Source organism: Epargyreus clarus, unplaced genomic scaffold (assembly GCF_041222505.1).
Source record: "Epargyreus clarus isolate Ecla_fem2 unplaced genomic scaffold, WU_Ecla_fem_2.2 ptg000005l, whole genome shotgun sequence".
NCBI classification, from domain to species: domain Eukaryota; kingdom Metazoa; phylum Arthropoda; class Insecta; order Lepidoptera; family Hesperiidae; genus Epargyreus; species Epargyreus clarus.
The window spans coordinates 10,805,160-10,822,912 of record NW_027332213.1 but is presented as its reverse complement, the minus strand read 5'-3'; the positions used below and the strand labels follow the sequence as shown (position 1 = coordinate 10,822,912).

Sequence of the window (17,753 nt, the reverse complement as noted above, 5' to 3'; positions counted from 1 at the left end):
TAATTAAAAATGTTTAAGTCTACCAATACGCACTTGGGTAGCGCGGTGGACGATGGCCTAATCCTTCTCATTATGAGAGGAGACCCGTGCCCAGCAGTGGGACATTAATGAGTTGATGATGATGAATCAAAAATGTATACAAACTCATAATTTATATTGGCCATTCATTATTATTTCATTTTATCTAAGTCTGGCACTAAAAGGCTACCTTTATGCATATGAAACTAATTAATTGCTTTAAAATTAACATAGAAATTGATCGAGATATCGCGAGATTGAATGCATAATGAAACTGCAAATCTTTGATGGCAGAAAAGGTGTACTATAAGATTAATGGGAGGAGAATATACAGGGATTAATTCTGATGTACCAAATACATCAAAGTATTTTACATCAGAGGCACTCCACCGGAATAAGATCAATCGATGGATACACCTGCCAACATTTAGCATTTGAACGCCGGTTTGAACTTTCGTGTTAAGTTATATCTTCATAGTGTACAGCACATAATTTATTATTTATGTTCGTTTATTTCGTTCTTTCTTAGTTCTAAACTTTTTCGTGATTTTTCACTTTCAACCTTAGAAATATTTTCGGGGTACAAAACTATGTTATGTAGCTAATGTCTAGGTAGAGACGTTAGTCCGATAGTCGCGTCAAAATAGGGTTTGCTATTTCATATAGTACAGATAGATAGTTATCTATCTACCAGTTAGTATTTTATTTGGTCCTTTCTTTTTGGCCTTATGTTCATGACATTTCGAATCCGATCTTAATACGACTACGATTGACCCTACATTAGGGTATTGAGAAATTTGCTTAGTACACTTCTAGTTTTTGTACTTATTAAATGAAATATTAATATTAAAATTAGTCTCGGAAACTATCAATTACTTCTTAGTAATTGATAGTTTCCGAGACTAACTATATAATCCGCCGACGTCATAAAAATAATATATAAAAATATTAGCTACTTACGTACAAGATATATGCAAAATACCGCAAAGCTCATTACCCTAACCCCGTATATCACAAATAAAACCCTCGAAACAGCATGAAGCTACTTATTTAATGTTAAAGCAAGTGAAAAATAGCCGTTTACCGCTATATTTTATATCGGCTGAACTTGCCATCAATAATTGAAGTTGGTATGTCCTCGGGGAGTTCGGGGGATCACTGGCATCTTTGATACGAACTTAGTTTTCACTTACGTACTGAACAAAGTTTAATAAGTAGAAAATAAATATACATTTCAAAGAAATTGAAAAGGTTTATAACTCCCAAGGTAGTTAGTGTTTGGTGACTTTAAACGTTGATTGAGTTACCTAATAAAGTTCAGATTCTTTTGTATAAAGCATACTCCGTAAATGATGTACGTAATCAAATTAATGAATGGCGGGAACTTAACTGCCAAATTAATATGAAAAAAATAAGTATTTTCTTAAAATTGAGGCTTTTTCTTTAATTTGTCACATAACATTACTTCCCAGAATTTAATCCTTATAAGCGACACTATCAGATAGTGAAAAAAAATAGGTTGATTTTTTTTCAAAATGAACTCGTTCGATCCCCGGCTAAGGAAAAAGCTATTTTAAAAAAGTAATGTTACAGTTTTAGTTTGTTTGTCAAAATCGGCCTTGTAACTCCTTTCAGCATTTTTCGCTAATCCTTATAATATCGGATTTGGCCCTGAAGGCCTATTTGAAAAAAATCACTCTGTATACCTACCATGCACATGCATTGTCTATAAATATAGGCTCCCACCGGAAATCGAACCCATAGCCGTAGGCATTCCATCATTCAGTGCCACACCCGGGTAGTTCAGTGATAATTGAAAATACTTTATTGCAACATCAAAGTAGAACTTCGTTATAAATAGCACAAGCATTATACAGTTTCATTGAAGAATATTTCAAAAGTAATTAATAAAATAATTGGCAGTCTGTCTCTATAATTACTGACAGCCACGGGTAAATATCGGAACGGAGGAAGTAATCGCGTTCGCAAATTAATTAGTTTTTGCATGAAAACTCACACGCCAAGAAATTATTGGTCTGTGTACTTCTGTTTGGGTTTAATGGTACCTTTACCGTTAAGGTACTATGTACCTTTCTTATTATATTATATAACGAGCAAGCAGTCGACTTAATGGTAAGTGGTTATTGTTTACTGCGTGACTTCGGTAACCAAATTCATATTGAATAGGAGTTTTTCATGAAGCTAAACACACACGCATTACCATTCCGGAGGAGTATGATGGTCTTCTCATATATTGTTAAATCAGCACACTCTCCCACCAAAAAGAAAGGTGGTAGAACTTACTTAGGTACTTCGATTTTACCTTAAAAAATACGGCAATTTATGTCGACATTTTCACAATTTGCGACACAGTATTTTATTTGCAATGCGTAGGTTGTGCTACTATCAGGTAGGTATGTCTACTACATTAATTAAAATATTGCAATGTGCAAAAATGCCGCACCAAACTTCACACCTACACTACAAACATTTAGGTCAGAAAGTTTTTAAACATTTTGTGTTGTAATACCGTAAGCTTGAAACTAAGTATGAAGTAGGTATTTGGTAGGTGTATGTGTTTTGGTTGTTTCAACGATATTTGCGAAATCTAAGTAATCATTTTGATGTCCAACAATTGCAAGTCATTGTTAACAAGTGCTATCCCATTAAATCACTAACGGTCACCCCCCTAACTCAAAGCAGCGCTTAAGGTTGCTTAGCTGTGCTTATTGATCAATATCTATATAAGCGATATTAACGCTAGTTGATTGATAATTAACCATCTTTTAAATTTTTGCCTATCAAAAAATAAACATTGACAAGTTTTAGTAGGTAGGCAGAAATTATCAAAGTGCGTTCTGTGATAGGTAGGTTAGGTGTGATAGGTAGGTTAGATTAGTAATTACTCGTAACAAGCGTTAGTAAGATAAAATAAGATAGTAAGGTAAGATTTAACAATATTATCTAACACTACCTAAACAGTACCCTTACCAGGAGTTTTTACGTTTCGACAAATGTGACTGTGAGCGCCCCTAGCGGATTGTGTCAAAACTAGGAAATCCTATGGGCCAATACGTAAACAAATACCAAAACAGTCATATTTGTCGAAACGTAAAAACTCCTGGTAAGGGTACAGAAAGAGACAGCTATACCTAAAGCAGAATCTATAGGTATGATTCTGCAAGGAGAATTTGCAGCGTCATCGCCGCCATTGCACGACCAGCCGCGCCCCGCCACTAATCCCCTTGCAAAGGTTTATTTACTTATTTTGCTAACCAGTCAAGCTCTGGTTTATTTTTCAAACCCTTTTATGCATATTTAAAGGGCATGAGTGGCCGAGCGGTCGTCGGGCGGGCCTCGGTCTAGAATTCCAGCGATATGGACGTCTTACGATTTTATCGGTTCATCTTAAGTTTAGTTTATACCTATAGGAGGGCCTTTAAGTACAGAATTACATACATCAGCTGTATATACTAATTAAATAACTTGCTAACTGTTGTGTATATTAATTAAATAACTTGAAAAAAATCTAAACAAAAAGTCTGAAAGTGGGTAGGTATAATGTTTTCAAATTAATGTTAAGAATTCATAATTGTATGAAGTACGAAATGTAGGAACTATATGAAGATTAAATTATTGGTACAATTACGTACTAAACTACATATTAAAATGAACTTACCGTTTTTATAGAGAAGTCTTCAATTAGTCTCTAATTGCTTGAAATAAGTGATAAATATGTTTACAGTTTAGCAATTAGTTCAGATATGTTACAATGTATTAACTTAGTTACTTACATCTTATTTTGTGCGATATCTACTTATGTTTCAAATAAAAATGTGTAAGAAGAATAGCTAGTTCTTACAGATATAAATTGATTACGTTCTAAGTTGTATCGACGTGAGAACCAACTGTAGAACGATAAAAAATACATGTGACATTGAGACCAACTAGCACACGCCGTTGTATGAAAAAGTGTATGAATAGAGTGCTGTTGTATGAAAAAGTTGAATTGTTTTGGAAGATGCAGTAAGAAATTAGCTTCATCTATGGTTAGACATGGAATCTTATAGCTGCCTACTTAAATTATTATGATGGAAAGTAGCATTAAATGTTTACGACCTATTGTAAGTCTAGTAAAGGCAATTAATAATTACAAATTAATTTAAATAGTACGTACATACAAGTACGTACACTTCCTTAAATAAATAAATAAACAATAAAACACTGTAATAATTTCTGGCGACGACTGTACTGGGAAAAAAAGTATTTTATTTTCTATTATTATTTTATGCCATTTAAAATAGCTAAAATTGCCTCTCATTAACCATAAAATACCACATGAAATTGTATATTTAGGTCTTCGGTGAAATTGTAAATTCAACCATGCATTTGATTTCGCAACGTTACGGTTTTCGCAATGGTCCCAATACAATTTGCATCGATTAAAATCAAAACACTAACGCTCGCCGCATTATAAAATGCCTCAATAAGCGAGTACTGAACTCGAGGCAGCACGGAGCGTACCTTTACCATAATATTATTTGAGTCATAATTTACCGTCGAGCGACCGAACTGCTTGATTTATTTATGAACCAACGCTCACTTGGAGCTAATCTTTACTGGAATTTAATTTGTTATTTATTTACTAATCGCCCGTCGTACTTAAGAACAGGTAAGGTTAAATTTCATTTAAATTAAGAACGTCTCTCCGCTAGGGTTACCGCACACTGCTATCTTTAATCATCGAATCGTCGTTAAAATTCGAGCTAACTTATTATTTGCTCCGTTCATTGGCTTAACAATAGATTAGTTATGGACAGTATTGAATTTAAGTACTTGTTAACCCTAGTTTAAGAAACCACGCCACAGTATGCTTTATTGCGTGGCAATAAATATAAGATTTGGATATTATAATTTGTTAACGGCGACACTTGGCATGTGGCCGACTTAACCACGCCTTAAGGCTCTTGTGACAACTGTTGGTTTATATACCTACTGAAAAACTGGTCTGTAATAATGTAAAGCTATATTTATCAAGAATTTATCCAAATTGAGTGAAATGTAATCCAATATCGTTTAACAAAGCTATGCATACAAATCTTTCTGTTAGCTAGAGTATTTCATTATAATCAATTATAGTAACCAAGTTAGTATCTAGTCTTTATAATTAATACTCACTGCAGTCTCTATGAGATCATATTTATCTAAATAAAATATCAGATATATTTTTACCAAGCCTAAAATAAACTGTACTTTTATTTTGTGATACTTGTAATTTTATTGTTCCTTTTTCTCAGGTTTTTTAACAATAATATCGGCTATAGACGATATAAATATAAGTTTATTTAAAATTATGAAACTTAGACGCGAATTCTTCATAATTCTGCCTAAGCCTAATAAATTGTAATTGACCATCTTTATTCAAATGACTTTCAGTTGATCTGCAATAGCTGAGCTATTACGCAATTCAATTAATACAACTCATCGTGGCATATAAAGACAATGGAACTATTAGTCATTAGTCAGAAGTAGTCAGAATAGTCAATGAAATATGATTGCATGTCAAAGAACAAGTAGCTTCAAGTACTGTTTCTGTCATTTTGTACACATCAAGACCCTTATGGTTATACAATGAAGACAACGTACAAGACGTTATACAATGAACTGAATTTAAGAAGGTAATCAACTTAATTTCAATGTTTACAAGGTGGTTCCTACCTGGGTTCGATTCCGGCGGTACCATCGCCACACCTATTTCTGCCTAATAATAGCAGTGTTAAGTGCTGCTTCGTTTTGGTTTGAAGGGAGTGCTAAGGAAGATATTATAGGTACTCTGCTCAGCTTAGTCCTCAGCGGCACATGTGTGGCCGACCTCAGGTAGGAATCTGATCTTATCGACTGTTCATAGATAACCTTAAGCAGCACTAACTATTTTATATCAGATGAACTGCGTGACGTTCGTCCTATATTATAAAAATGTATCAATCATGTGAGGAATTTGTTGATGAAAATTAGGAGTGCAATAACTTTGACTATGGGACTCCCTATATAACTCAGCTAAGTACCTAGCATTTAATAGTATAAAACCTGTAGCTATAAACTGCATTAAACAGTCTAAAAGTTATAATAGACTTCTAAAATCAATTAAAGAAAAAACTAATTTTCTTAGAGAAATTGAATTTAAAATCATATTCTCATTTTGCCCCTACATTTCCTAGAACCAGTATCTAATAGTCCAGTACCTGTACTTAGAAATACATATCTAAAATCCATTTTAGCTCACAATCGAGCCGTTCAAGATTGTTAAGATATGCATAATACTCGTTTATACGTACATTTTATACTCGTTAGCGGTTCTTGTAGCAATATCGTATAATCTACCGGTACTTTAGATTTCATCTTGGTTATGTGGAATATCTATTAGAAAATGTTTAACCCTTTATTACTTACCTATCTTATATAAAATTTGCTATTCTATCTGTCTATATAAAGTAATTTATTTCTGTTTAACTATAAGTTTGGTTTAATGGTATTTTAATTAATATTATCGTTAGCATTACTCGTATGACTTTCTCCTGAGGTATTACCGTAGCGCTATGATATGGGGCTCTATAGAGAGCTCTCTTAACTCTCTTCAAGAGAGTTAAGAGAGCTCTATATTTAAAACTATATATATAAAAATCAATCTCTATTCGTTAGTCTCGCTAAAACTCGAGAACGGCTGGACCGATTTGGCTAATTTTAGTTTAGAATAATTTGTGGAAGTCCAGGGAAGGTTTAAAAGGTGAGTAAATATGATATATATTTCATAAATAAATTCTGGGGCGGTACAAAGTTTGCCGGGTCAACTCGTATTTATATAATTTTATGTGTTGTTGCCGTTAATGATTCATTGTATATAAATGACGAATATCTTTTATAAATTTGTTTGCTAAGACAACGTGATTTTATGCAATTCATTGTTTTACCTATTGTTACTTAACGAAATAAGCGATGGGACAAGTAGTTGATTTCATGTGGTAAACAATACATATAATATTCTTATTATAGATGAAATCAAAGTTAATGTAACCAAGGGAGTTTTAATTTTGTACACAAACGAAGATATGAAGATTTAATTTTTAATTAAATACCTATGGTAAGAAATTATCATTTTTAATTTATTTTATCACCTGTATTAATGTCCTACGGAATGACAAAATATAAGTAATATAATTTGTTCTCTTAAGTCCATACATAATTTTAAAATATGTCACATTAAATGTAACATTATAGGCATTTATAATCAGTTTGAGTTTCATTTGACCTTTTAATTTATAGGCTTAAATATGGATCAAATTAACATGTTTACCCTGAGATTAAAATATTTAAAACGTATTAAATACAATATTTTCAATATTATATTGTGTGGCGGATGCCTAATACATAGTTATATTAGCTTGCAAAGAATATTTTAAAATGAAAATCATTTTCTATGCTGTTCAATAACACTCTATTAGTAATTTCTTATAGAAAGTATGAGAATAGCAAAAAATGCCTAGGAGTCTTGGGGCCAATTTTAATTAACGCAACTAATGAACAATTAGATTTAAGAGATTTCTATAATATTTAGGGTATAACAATAATTTTGAAAAAAAGAACACTCTATATTATAAAAAGATCAGATTCTTATCAAATCACGACGTGATAAATAGCAAACTACAGGAAAAGTTAGGAAAGCTAAAGGAAATTTGAAAGGAATTAAAGTTTCTCAGTTAAAACATACACCCTGTATATTTAGTCATGAAAAACTTTTTCTTTTTAATAAAAATAAACGCTAAAGCAGACTTAGGTACACAATAAGTAGTTACCAGTAGGTACGGAGTATAGTGGAGTATTGAATCTAAGAAGTTGTCAAGTTGCACGAACGCTCGTCCCTAAGTTATTGCCCTTAAACATGTGAGGGTAGCAAGTTCTATTTTCTTTTCTACGTAATTTACATACTTTCCTGTTTCTAATGAGACTTATACCTTTTTATGAAGTTTTAACTTAAACACTTAAAGTTGATAATTAGTTTGAGTCACTTTTTAAATATATTATAGTTTATACCCTTGGAGTAATTTTAATTTGAAAGAGTGTTTTATTTGAAAGAATATAACTGAAATATTAACGTAAGATAAAACACAAAAAATAAATTGATTAAATCAGTCGCTTGGTCAGAGGTTTGGTTCCCGGTGAAACAGGAATATAAATGGTTTACATAATATGTCCCTGGTAATGACTTCATATAAAAATCTTTCAAAATTTTCATCCTCAATTATTAACTCAATAAAATTCGATACATAGGCTACCGCGTTCGGATATCCGAAAACACACACACTTTCTACACTCACAGCCTGTAACACAAAAATTGACACGTAGACAAATACACAAACACCCAGACCCAGAAATCTAAATTCAGTATTTAGATATCTGGCCGGGGTTTGAACCCGGGACCCCTCTGCGCGTCAGACCGGTATGGCAACCGCTCCGCCACGCGGGTCGTCACGCGGGTAGGGCCTTTTAATATTTTAAAAATACCTATTATTACAATTTTTGGACTTAAAAATCTAAACCTATCCACCTAAATTATGATAAAACATTTTCGATTTTGCAATTGTCAATATTTTTGCAACCATATTCATATTTGCTAATATATAATGTTCGAATACCTACTAGGTATACACGTCATATGGTACGGACAAGATGTATGACAAGGTTACCAACTAGTGGATATTAATATAAAAATGACTCACGATGAATAATTTACGATATTAAATTAAAAATACATTAACAAGTTTCGATATTTTTTGTCCCATTTATCTTTGATATCGGTATAAGAACTTTATCGGATTCATGTCCCTATCTAGAACCTATTTAGTTTAAGTTTGCTGCAGTTTATTTTAATCTCGTAATATTTTTCATAAGATTGGAGTAGTAAGTAAGCTTAAGCTTAATCCACCTTATAGTTAGTACAGTTAATACACCATATAAAACAGAACCTTAAGCCGATCACAGACGCGTTGTGAACCCTTAAAGCCTAAGCGACCAGCTTCATAATACACATATTATGTAAAATCAACCTGTCTTTGTATTTATTTCTAACAGTACCTAAGTAGTTTGAGCTGCTATTATTTGGTTAGTAGAATGTCATATGGCAAATATACCTACTACCATATACCTTAGTACTTACCAACTCATGTGATTGATTTCAGGTAGCATTTTTGGGTAATTTGGGGCCAGTTATAGTTTATGTGCGGCAGTGACTTAACATTAATTAAATGAAAGAAAGTTTATGCAAAATCTCTTTGTACAAGGAATGGTTAACATTATAATTATTGCAAACACATTCGCCATTTTATATTACATAACAAGTTACTTGAAGGATATTTCATTACGATTGTAATTTTCCACGAATGATGGCGTAATATAATTATCAATTTATAATGGACTAGCTATTACTTTCAGTTTTAGCGTAAGTAGGCTTAAAAATAATAATTAAACGCGATAGATATACTTATTAAAGTTTTGTGCCGCCGTAAAAAGCTGTACAAAAGTAATAAGAATTTTCCATCCGTAGCGCAAAAATTCCAGACTCTGCATTTATTGTAGAGTCAATACGAAGTAAGAATTGAACACGCAAACTTTAAATGTTATTGTAAAGGTGTAAAATATGAGTGGTACTTTTTTCTCTACAAAAGAGTGTGAAAGATAAATGGAATTTTGAAAATTGCGTTATTAAATGCATGAGGATTACATAGGTCGTTAGCAATGGCAGTTTTATATTTCGTTTGCTTTTAAATTAACACTTACATGGACTTTTTTATTTATTTTATAAGTAGGTGTCAATTTTTTAGCATTAGCATTTATGCACCTTTTATGTTGTTAAGTACATTAAAAGAAACGCCTGCTAAAGCCTAATTTAGTACATAGTTTTACTATAAAAAGGAATAAATGAACATTGTGTTAGGTTGTTAGGTATGTGCACACTTTTACAAAATTTTCAAACTATGTAATAAGTCACAAAAAATATTTTTTGATTCATAGATTACTTAGTTTTAATTTCAAAGGTACAGTAATAATAAATTTTCCTAGTATTTGGATAACTACTACCTATTATTATGATTTGTGGCGTAAATTATACATAATATTAGAAACCATTTGTAAATTGTTTTTATTTTTGAAATCTTTACATTTTCTATTTAATTTAGAATAAATAAAAGTTTAACATATGTTCTTTATATATGATATAACTATAAAATAGCTGTATTATTTAATAATGTTTATATTTCTCCACTCATAACGGGTAAGTTTTCTAATGCTTAACGGAGCTATAATTAAAATGTTATTTTAGGTACGTTTCCTATTTCAATCTGGTCATGTCAATGTTACTAAAACCACACAAAACGTCGACAAGGTCACTTATATTGGATAATAGCTGAAAACAATACAAAGACGATGATTCCGGGAACAGTGAACGTAACATCTGCGCCTGTCTTTATCTCAGGACATCTACGACGTATGACAGTCCGATATATTCCCCTCTTATTATTATTTGGAACACACAAATTTATGTTTTTTTAATAGTACTACTTGACACTGTGAACGATAGAGTTGTCGTCCAAATGTTTACAAACTGACTAAAAAGTATTAGAGAAATCAAATCGGTGATGACGATCACATGTGGGTAGAAACGATTATATTTATCATTACGAGATAAGAATAAAAAACTAATAGAGGTCCTAAAAAGTTCCCAATTCAAAACGCATTAACTTTGTAACCTAATTCACAGTGAACACCAGAAGGTCAGGATCTATTAAAGCCGACGTCACGATGACGATGCGCTTTCCCCATCATTAAGAACTGAGGAGAAAAAGACTTCGGATACTAAGTTGTAAGCGCCCGCCAACAAAGCCATTATGCCTTATTATGGACGTCATCCATCAGCAGGCCATATCGATCCTACATTAATGCGTGCTAATGCTTTATAAACAGATATATAATTTATTTTGTCTCCACCTCGGCATCCAATTGATGAATAGTTTTGTTTTAGATCAAAATGTTGGTTTTTACTGGAGGCGTGGTCACGCTTGTTGTAACAAGGAAGCCGATCTGTTTATAATTTCACGGCGCGAGTAAAAAAGTGTGAATAGAACTTTTTATCGTTCATTCATTACTCCCGCAGTCGATAAGGCATAACGTTGACAGTGCCGTTATTAAAATTGTCCTGTTATAATGAGAAACAGCTAATTGGAATTGATATTCTACTTACTTTGTCCTAGGTGCACCCGCTTCATCCATGGATATATTTGCGGCGGATTCGCTTGAGTAGCAGATTTCGCGTTCTTCGTGTTACTCGAGCTGGAGTTGTTAGCATCGTTGCTCTCGTTGCTGGATGTGCTCGAAGCCGGGCTCGAAATGTTCTGGTTCACATTAGCCTTGTGCTCCACAGGCGAAGCTATAGGCGTAGTCAGGCCGAGTTTAGTGCTCGTAGACCCAGTATTCTGTCCAACGCCGACAAAGCCGGGAGAAGTTCTGCCCGGACCCGAAGATGTGGAGAGATCTTGCGGAGAAGCAACTCCAGTTGTAGAAGTTGTGTCGGCAAATTTGCAGCTAGCGCTAGCGCCTTGGTTCGGCGGGGTGGACATCAAGTTGGGTGACAAAGCACCGGGGCTCGGGTTTGAATGCTGATGCATATGGCTCGCCGTACTCCCCACCCTTTGCGGGTGTAATTGCGTGTAATCGATCATTGTCTGCGGTTGCATGTGTGCGCCTGCCGCAGGTGTTGCATATGGATGTTGTGGATAGTGATGTCCAACTTGCGGCGGTGAATAGCAAGCGTTGGGATAAGCGCTAGCTGCAGCATTTGGATTGTAGTAATCGGCCCCAGGCGTCGGTAGGCCTGGATGGCCTGATTGTTCTACGGGCGTCCCTGTGCGCCCGGGAACTTGATTCCCGTAGCAGTTAGCCAGGGAGTTGACGAATTGGTAGGAACTCATTCCTGCGTTGTAATTTAAGTCGTTCATCGATAACAGTATCTTTTCTCGTTTCCTATGAAGTTTACTCCAAGGTTGTCATCGTTCAGACGAGCACTGAATAGTCTAGTTGGACATGTTAAGTGCTGCAGATGTTCGCGGTCCGGTTCAATTGTCCTCAGAGAGTGGAGCTTGATTGATGGACCTGCGATAAAATGAAACACATTAGTTGGTCAAGCAACGCCTTGTTATAGAAACGAATGTCTTGCTTCTAACGAGACGTAAGAAGAGGGAATAAAGAATTTTTAGATTTTATTAAAAAATTGAAGGAATTAAATAAAAATAATACTAATTAATGAAATAAATTGAATGTATCTTTTGTTTATATTATTTATTATTATTTTCATATTATCTTATAACTCTTATCTTATAAAAAGTCTAATGAATTTGATTTAGACTTTTCTTTTACGGCATTTTAGTAAGCTTTCTAATTAATAACCCGTAATTAAAGTTACATTGGTATTTTAACGGCCGGAGACTAAAAATTGTCACGCGAATAGAAAATATTTACTTTCGTATAATTCTTTGTATATTTTAACCGAATTTATTAAAATAACTAACCAGTTAACTATTCAGTTGACGTGTTCAATGTATTCCTGTTACAAAATTTATTTGTGTTCGAAATAATTAGGAAAGTTAAAATAATCACGAACTTTTATCAAGAACACAACGTAACAAAAATATTTTCGGAAATTATTTACAAGTTGGTAGCTACCTACTTACTAAAAAGAGAAATTATGTTCATACTAACACATTTTCGCGTGTTAACGTCGGAAGATTTATATCAAAAATATTTAAATTGTATATTCTGCAATGTTTTCAGTTTGAGTAAAAAGGCAAGATAATGTTTTCGTGTGGTTTACGTTAAACGAGGAGTTAAAATATAAATTACTTTAATAGATAAATACGTAGATATATGTGAATATTTCCCTCAATTCGTAAATTAAAATAGAATACCATCATGATCATTTGTAATAACTGCAGAAAAGTAGTATATTCTGGATTCGCTCATAGATGTCTTGTTACTTCTGAGAACTAAATTGCTTTATAAGAATATGTTATATGTATATAACACAACAATTGCAAACGAAGTGACCATATAAGTCCTCAGGATCGGTTTCGCATCTATCATTAACTTTGGGTAGAATCCCTGATCTATTTAGAGTTGGGTAATTGTCCATGGGTGGCAGAAACCATGTCTTAACAGATTGACTGCAAACTTGCTAAGAAGAATAAAAAATAAACTACATGTAGGTACATACTCATAAAGTCTGTTAATTGATGTGGTGATGTTGGTGATATTGCAGCCAAAGTACAAAAAGTTCTGCCACCCTTTAGGGTAACAAGACATTCCATAATATGTAGTAGGTACATGTATGTGTCTATTCATGAAAATGTTTGTGACTTACTAGATAAGTAGATGATTATAATAAATATAGTATTATTTATAGTATCTGTAGATAACAATAAATTTATCTAAAGTTTTTAAAAACCTTCATTTATTTATATTATAACAGTTAGAAAATTAAAATTGCTCTACAAATGGTGTTATTGAAAATTGAATACGTTAAAAGTTATTTATAGACAGATAATTATAACCGCTTCGTATTTACTGAATATGATTGTTTGTTATAATACTTTTTTTATAAATCCACAAAAGTAAACGTCTATACATTGACGAATACAGTTTTCTTATAGTAGAATCGCATAAGTTTAGCTAATTCGCACAATTTTCCTCATACTATTATACATCATTCTATATACTGGGGGGTCTATTAACAAACGATAAATTAGTATTGAGAATGCTAAGCTACACATGTCGAGTCAAGTGCTGAAAAAATCTCGTCTCCGCCACGTGGTTGGGCTATAAAAGTGTCCGCAGAGGTTTATGGGTGTAAGCGGTAGGCCGAATGTGACTCGGCCCGATTTATGAACTTCGTCGGTGCATACATCTTTATGAGCAAATTAGCAGTCATTGTGTATTCGATTTATTTGTCGCGCAAGCGAAACGAATGACAAATGTGTGAATTTAGCGGAATGACGGCAATTTTGCGCTTAACGTCCCGGGCGGTTCTGATGTTGACGTGGTTTGTGTGATTTTGGATTGGCGATGTCATCAATACTTTTATTCAGTTATTTTTTGTTTTTTAGTTTTTAGACATTTTAACAAATTTATACACAAATACTAGTAAAGTCTGACACCAATAATGCCAAGAAATTATTTGTAGTCTAAACTTTTTAAGACATTTAAGTATTTTATCAAATACGACTGATTTATAGTCACATATTTACTATATCACATTTATTACGTTTACGTTTACGTTGTTTTTTACTAAAATAAAAGTAACTTTACAAACCGTATCAAATTTTAGTAACCATTATAAAACGCTAAGAAATCACCCTAGAATGCACTACGTGGCACAAATGCGCAGTTAACTTTTCATCGATATTTTTGTAGATATTCGGAACATTAATGATGAGGAATTATAATCCTATAATTGTTTCCCACTCTTAATCGTATTCCCGCATGACACCCAGACAACACATGTTCAGTTTATTTCAGTTTAGAATTTTTGTCACTCCGTCCGGCCCGCGGTAAATGGGCCGGCTATCATTGCTTGTGTTTTTATTATTTTTTATCCCAACGACGCTTATACTGACTTCCTTTGATGCAGTTCGAATAAGTTCTTTAGTTTTGTTTCGATAAAAATATTTATGTAAATATTATTTGCTAAAAAATTGAAACTAAATTTTAGTTTCACGTTTTTATTTTATGCCTCGCAAAAATGGCGCAATCTATAGAAATGAATTTGTATCAAAATAAATTATATGATATTATGACACTTTTATAATTGAAATAATAATAGTTAGAAAATACAAAAAGACAATCATAATGTAAAGTAGATAATTTTGTACGAATTAATTTCTTTTAAATAAACAGAATTTCCTAAAATATTACGTACATAAATGCATTGACAATTAATTTATAAGTGGATTAACGATGAATAATTCAATATTTTCTCACGGACATTTCATTAAGATAGAATTAATTATTTTACCTAAACCAATTCCCACATTTAAAACAGCGTAAACTTTCAAAAAGTAAAGTTTTCTACACACATATTCTTGGAAAGTTGGCAACATATGTTTATTTTAAATGCCACTAAAATTAAGCTCAAACGATATAATAAACCATCACACTTCTTCGAGTGGACAGTTGAAATCCTCGGCGGCCCAAGAGATTTACTGCGCTACGCTTTGATTTTATGACATCGCGCCTTTGTAGAGTCATATCAATTGGCGATAATTTTCAATAATTCCAACTGCACCGTGACAAAAATCTTTAATGCGAAGAAAAAAATATAAAAAAATAAATACTCACTCCAATTACTTCGAGAGTGACCACAGTAAAATTCACAGTAACCGAAAAATCACAAACATCCCACAAGTTACTAACACAGCACTTAAAAAATGAAACCAAGAATCGTATTCGAAAACAAATCGAACTACAGGATCGGGTCGTCCGAAAGTTCGTGCGTTGCGTTCGCGGCGCGGCGGAAAACGTTTCGTGTTTTCCCGGCGTTCGAGCGTCGAGTGCAGGCGGCTCTGTCAGCGAGGTGAGCTGCTGCCGGGGCGGGGCGCGGGGCGGGGCGCACCTGAGCCGCCACGTGTGCGCGCCCGCGCCCGCTCCCGCTCCGCTCGTGGCGTCATTAGCCTACGTATCCGATTTCAGTGCGATTTATTGATGGATTGCTTGTTTGGTTGATTGTTTTCGTTCGATTATTAGGAATGTTGCTTTTTGTCTTTGTTGGTTTGTTGTTTGTTATTATTTTTTTATTATGTAGAGTAAATAAATATTTTGATATTAAAAACGTATTTGGAAAATTGTAAATAAATATAGTTTTTTTTAGGTAGTAAAGAGTTCCTAGATTACCTAGTTTCTGATCATTTTTTTTGCAAATTTAGTCCATTAATTAAGTATTATTACATTTTAAAAAAGTATTAAAATTTCCTTTTATTCTATTTAATTATTATTATTATATTTTATTTTAGACGTCTGATAAGCCACGGTAATTTAATAACATTGTATTTGAATGTCGATTATTAATATTTAGGTAGATAAAATTTTCATTATTTACAAATAGATTGAACTGAGTTAAAATTCACTATACGTTCTCATTTTACATTTTACATTTTATTTTTGCGAATGGAGAAAATTTTTAATCTCAATGAAATCGTGTTCTTACCACTATAGTTCTTTCGTCGCTACCTTATGTGACTTCAGGTTGAAGATTCAGGCCGCTAAGATGGTATAGAACGTATACTCGCTATAGGTACTTTTTAACTTATTGTTAGTGCATGTAAACTATATGTAATTGTGTATATGTATATACCTAAAAGTAAGGTAAAAATAAGCTTCAGGACGACGGCATATGAATAAAGTTCCTTTGATGCAATAATCACTTTCTGTCACCACAAGGTCAACTTTATTTTTAAAAAATATCTAATACGTTTGACCATTTAGACCTTTAGTTATAACAAAGTTATTTCAATAATTTATGTGTGCTTACAGAACCTTACTGTAACGAAGCCAGATACATTTTTAGGAATTTAAATCTCGCATCCTTGAGTAGGTAGGTGTTTAGGTATAAATTCCTTTTACATTGCAAAAATATTCAGATTTTTTTATGTTTAATTAATTATATTTATATTCACATGATTTTTTATTATATTTTTAGTTTAACACAAGATTTATGAATATTTGAAATTGTTATAAAATAAAAATGTATATATTTTATTGATTTAAATTTAAATGTTTAATGTTAGATCGGTAAATAATAAATAAACATTTTATATTTCTCATCTTTAAAAAATAACTGAATATAATTTTCCAATAAATAAAACTAGTAAATATGGCAAAAATATTTTAAAAATGTTATTTAATGTTGGTAATTTATTTATGAATATTTTTCAGTATCATAATCACGACTTTATCAAAAACGTTTCATACTAAAATGATTATTAGAAACTCATAAAATAAAAAGAAAAACCAATTCTGCAATTTCCAAAATTTTTAAAACAATTCCTTTTCATTTGAATTCGGCGATTTAATTAATTCGGTATCGATAAATAAATTTATAAATAGGTAACAACGGAACATGCAGTCTACCTCTTACCTAGTAAGTGGCCACTGCTGCCCATGAAGATTTGTAATTAATCCCAAATAAAATTAGAGTCCTACCTCATATTTAATATATCTACCAACCGTACCTGCCTACGTTGCTCTGAAAGCTTCTGAAAGGAACGGCTTGCATAAGTGTTGCTGCCTTTGCAAGTCCTTTAAACCACATCAGAATACCTTTTAACACTGGTTTTATATGTACCTATTCCTATATAAATATGGGCCATTGATTTGCCAGTTTACTATTTGAAAACTTTAGCATTTAACATATTCTTATACATCAAACATTACGTATTCCTATCATTTAAAACATACTTAGCAACTACCGACTCTACATTTTATACAACTTAAGCAAATAGAGACAAATTTTATTTAAAAATACAAAAACAGAATTATTACACTTTCGTATGACAAACACCTTGCCGGTTAGGTTAATAAAAATTACATTCGGATGTCAGGGATGCATTAAAATAATACTTCATACACAGTACTTAGTACGA

General features: G+C 32.6%; 1 protein-coding gene across 1 annotated transcript in view; it reads right to left on the bottom strand.

Moving 5' to 3' along the window:
• Positions 1–15,665, bottom strand: part of Scr (homeobox sex combs reduced) — a 58,783-nt gene extending 43,118 nt beyond the window's left edge. Inside the window, exons 1-2 of the mRNA XM_073073150.1 lie at positions 15,454–15,665; positions 11,309–12,216 (exon numbers count right to left, since the gene is read on the bottom strand). Coding sequence (XP_072929251.1) covers positions 11,309–12,062 — 754 coding nt within the window. The 5' untranslated portion in view covers positions 12,063–12,216; positions 15,454–15,665. The remainder of the gene's footprint in view (positions 1–11,308; positions 12,217–15,453) is intronic.
• Positions 15,666–17,753: the final 2,088 nt, after the last annotated feature.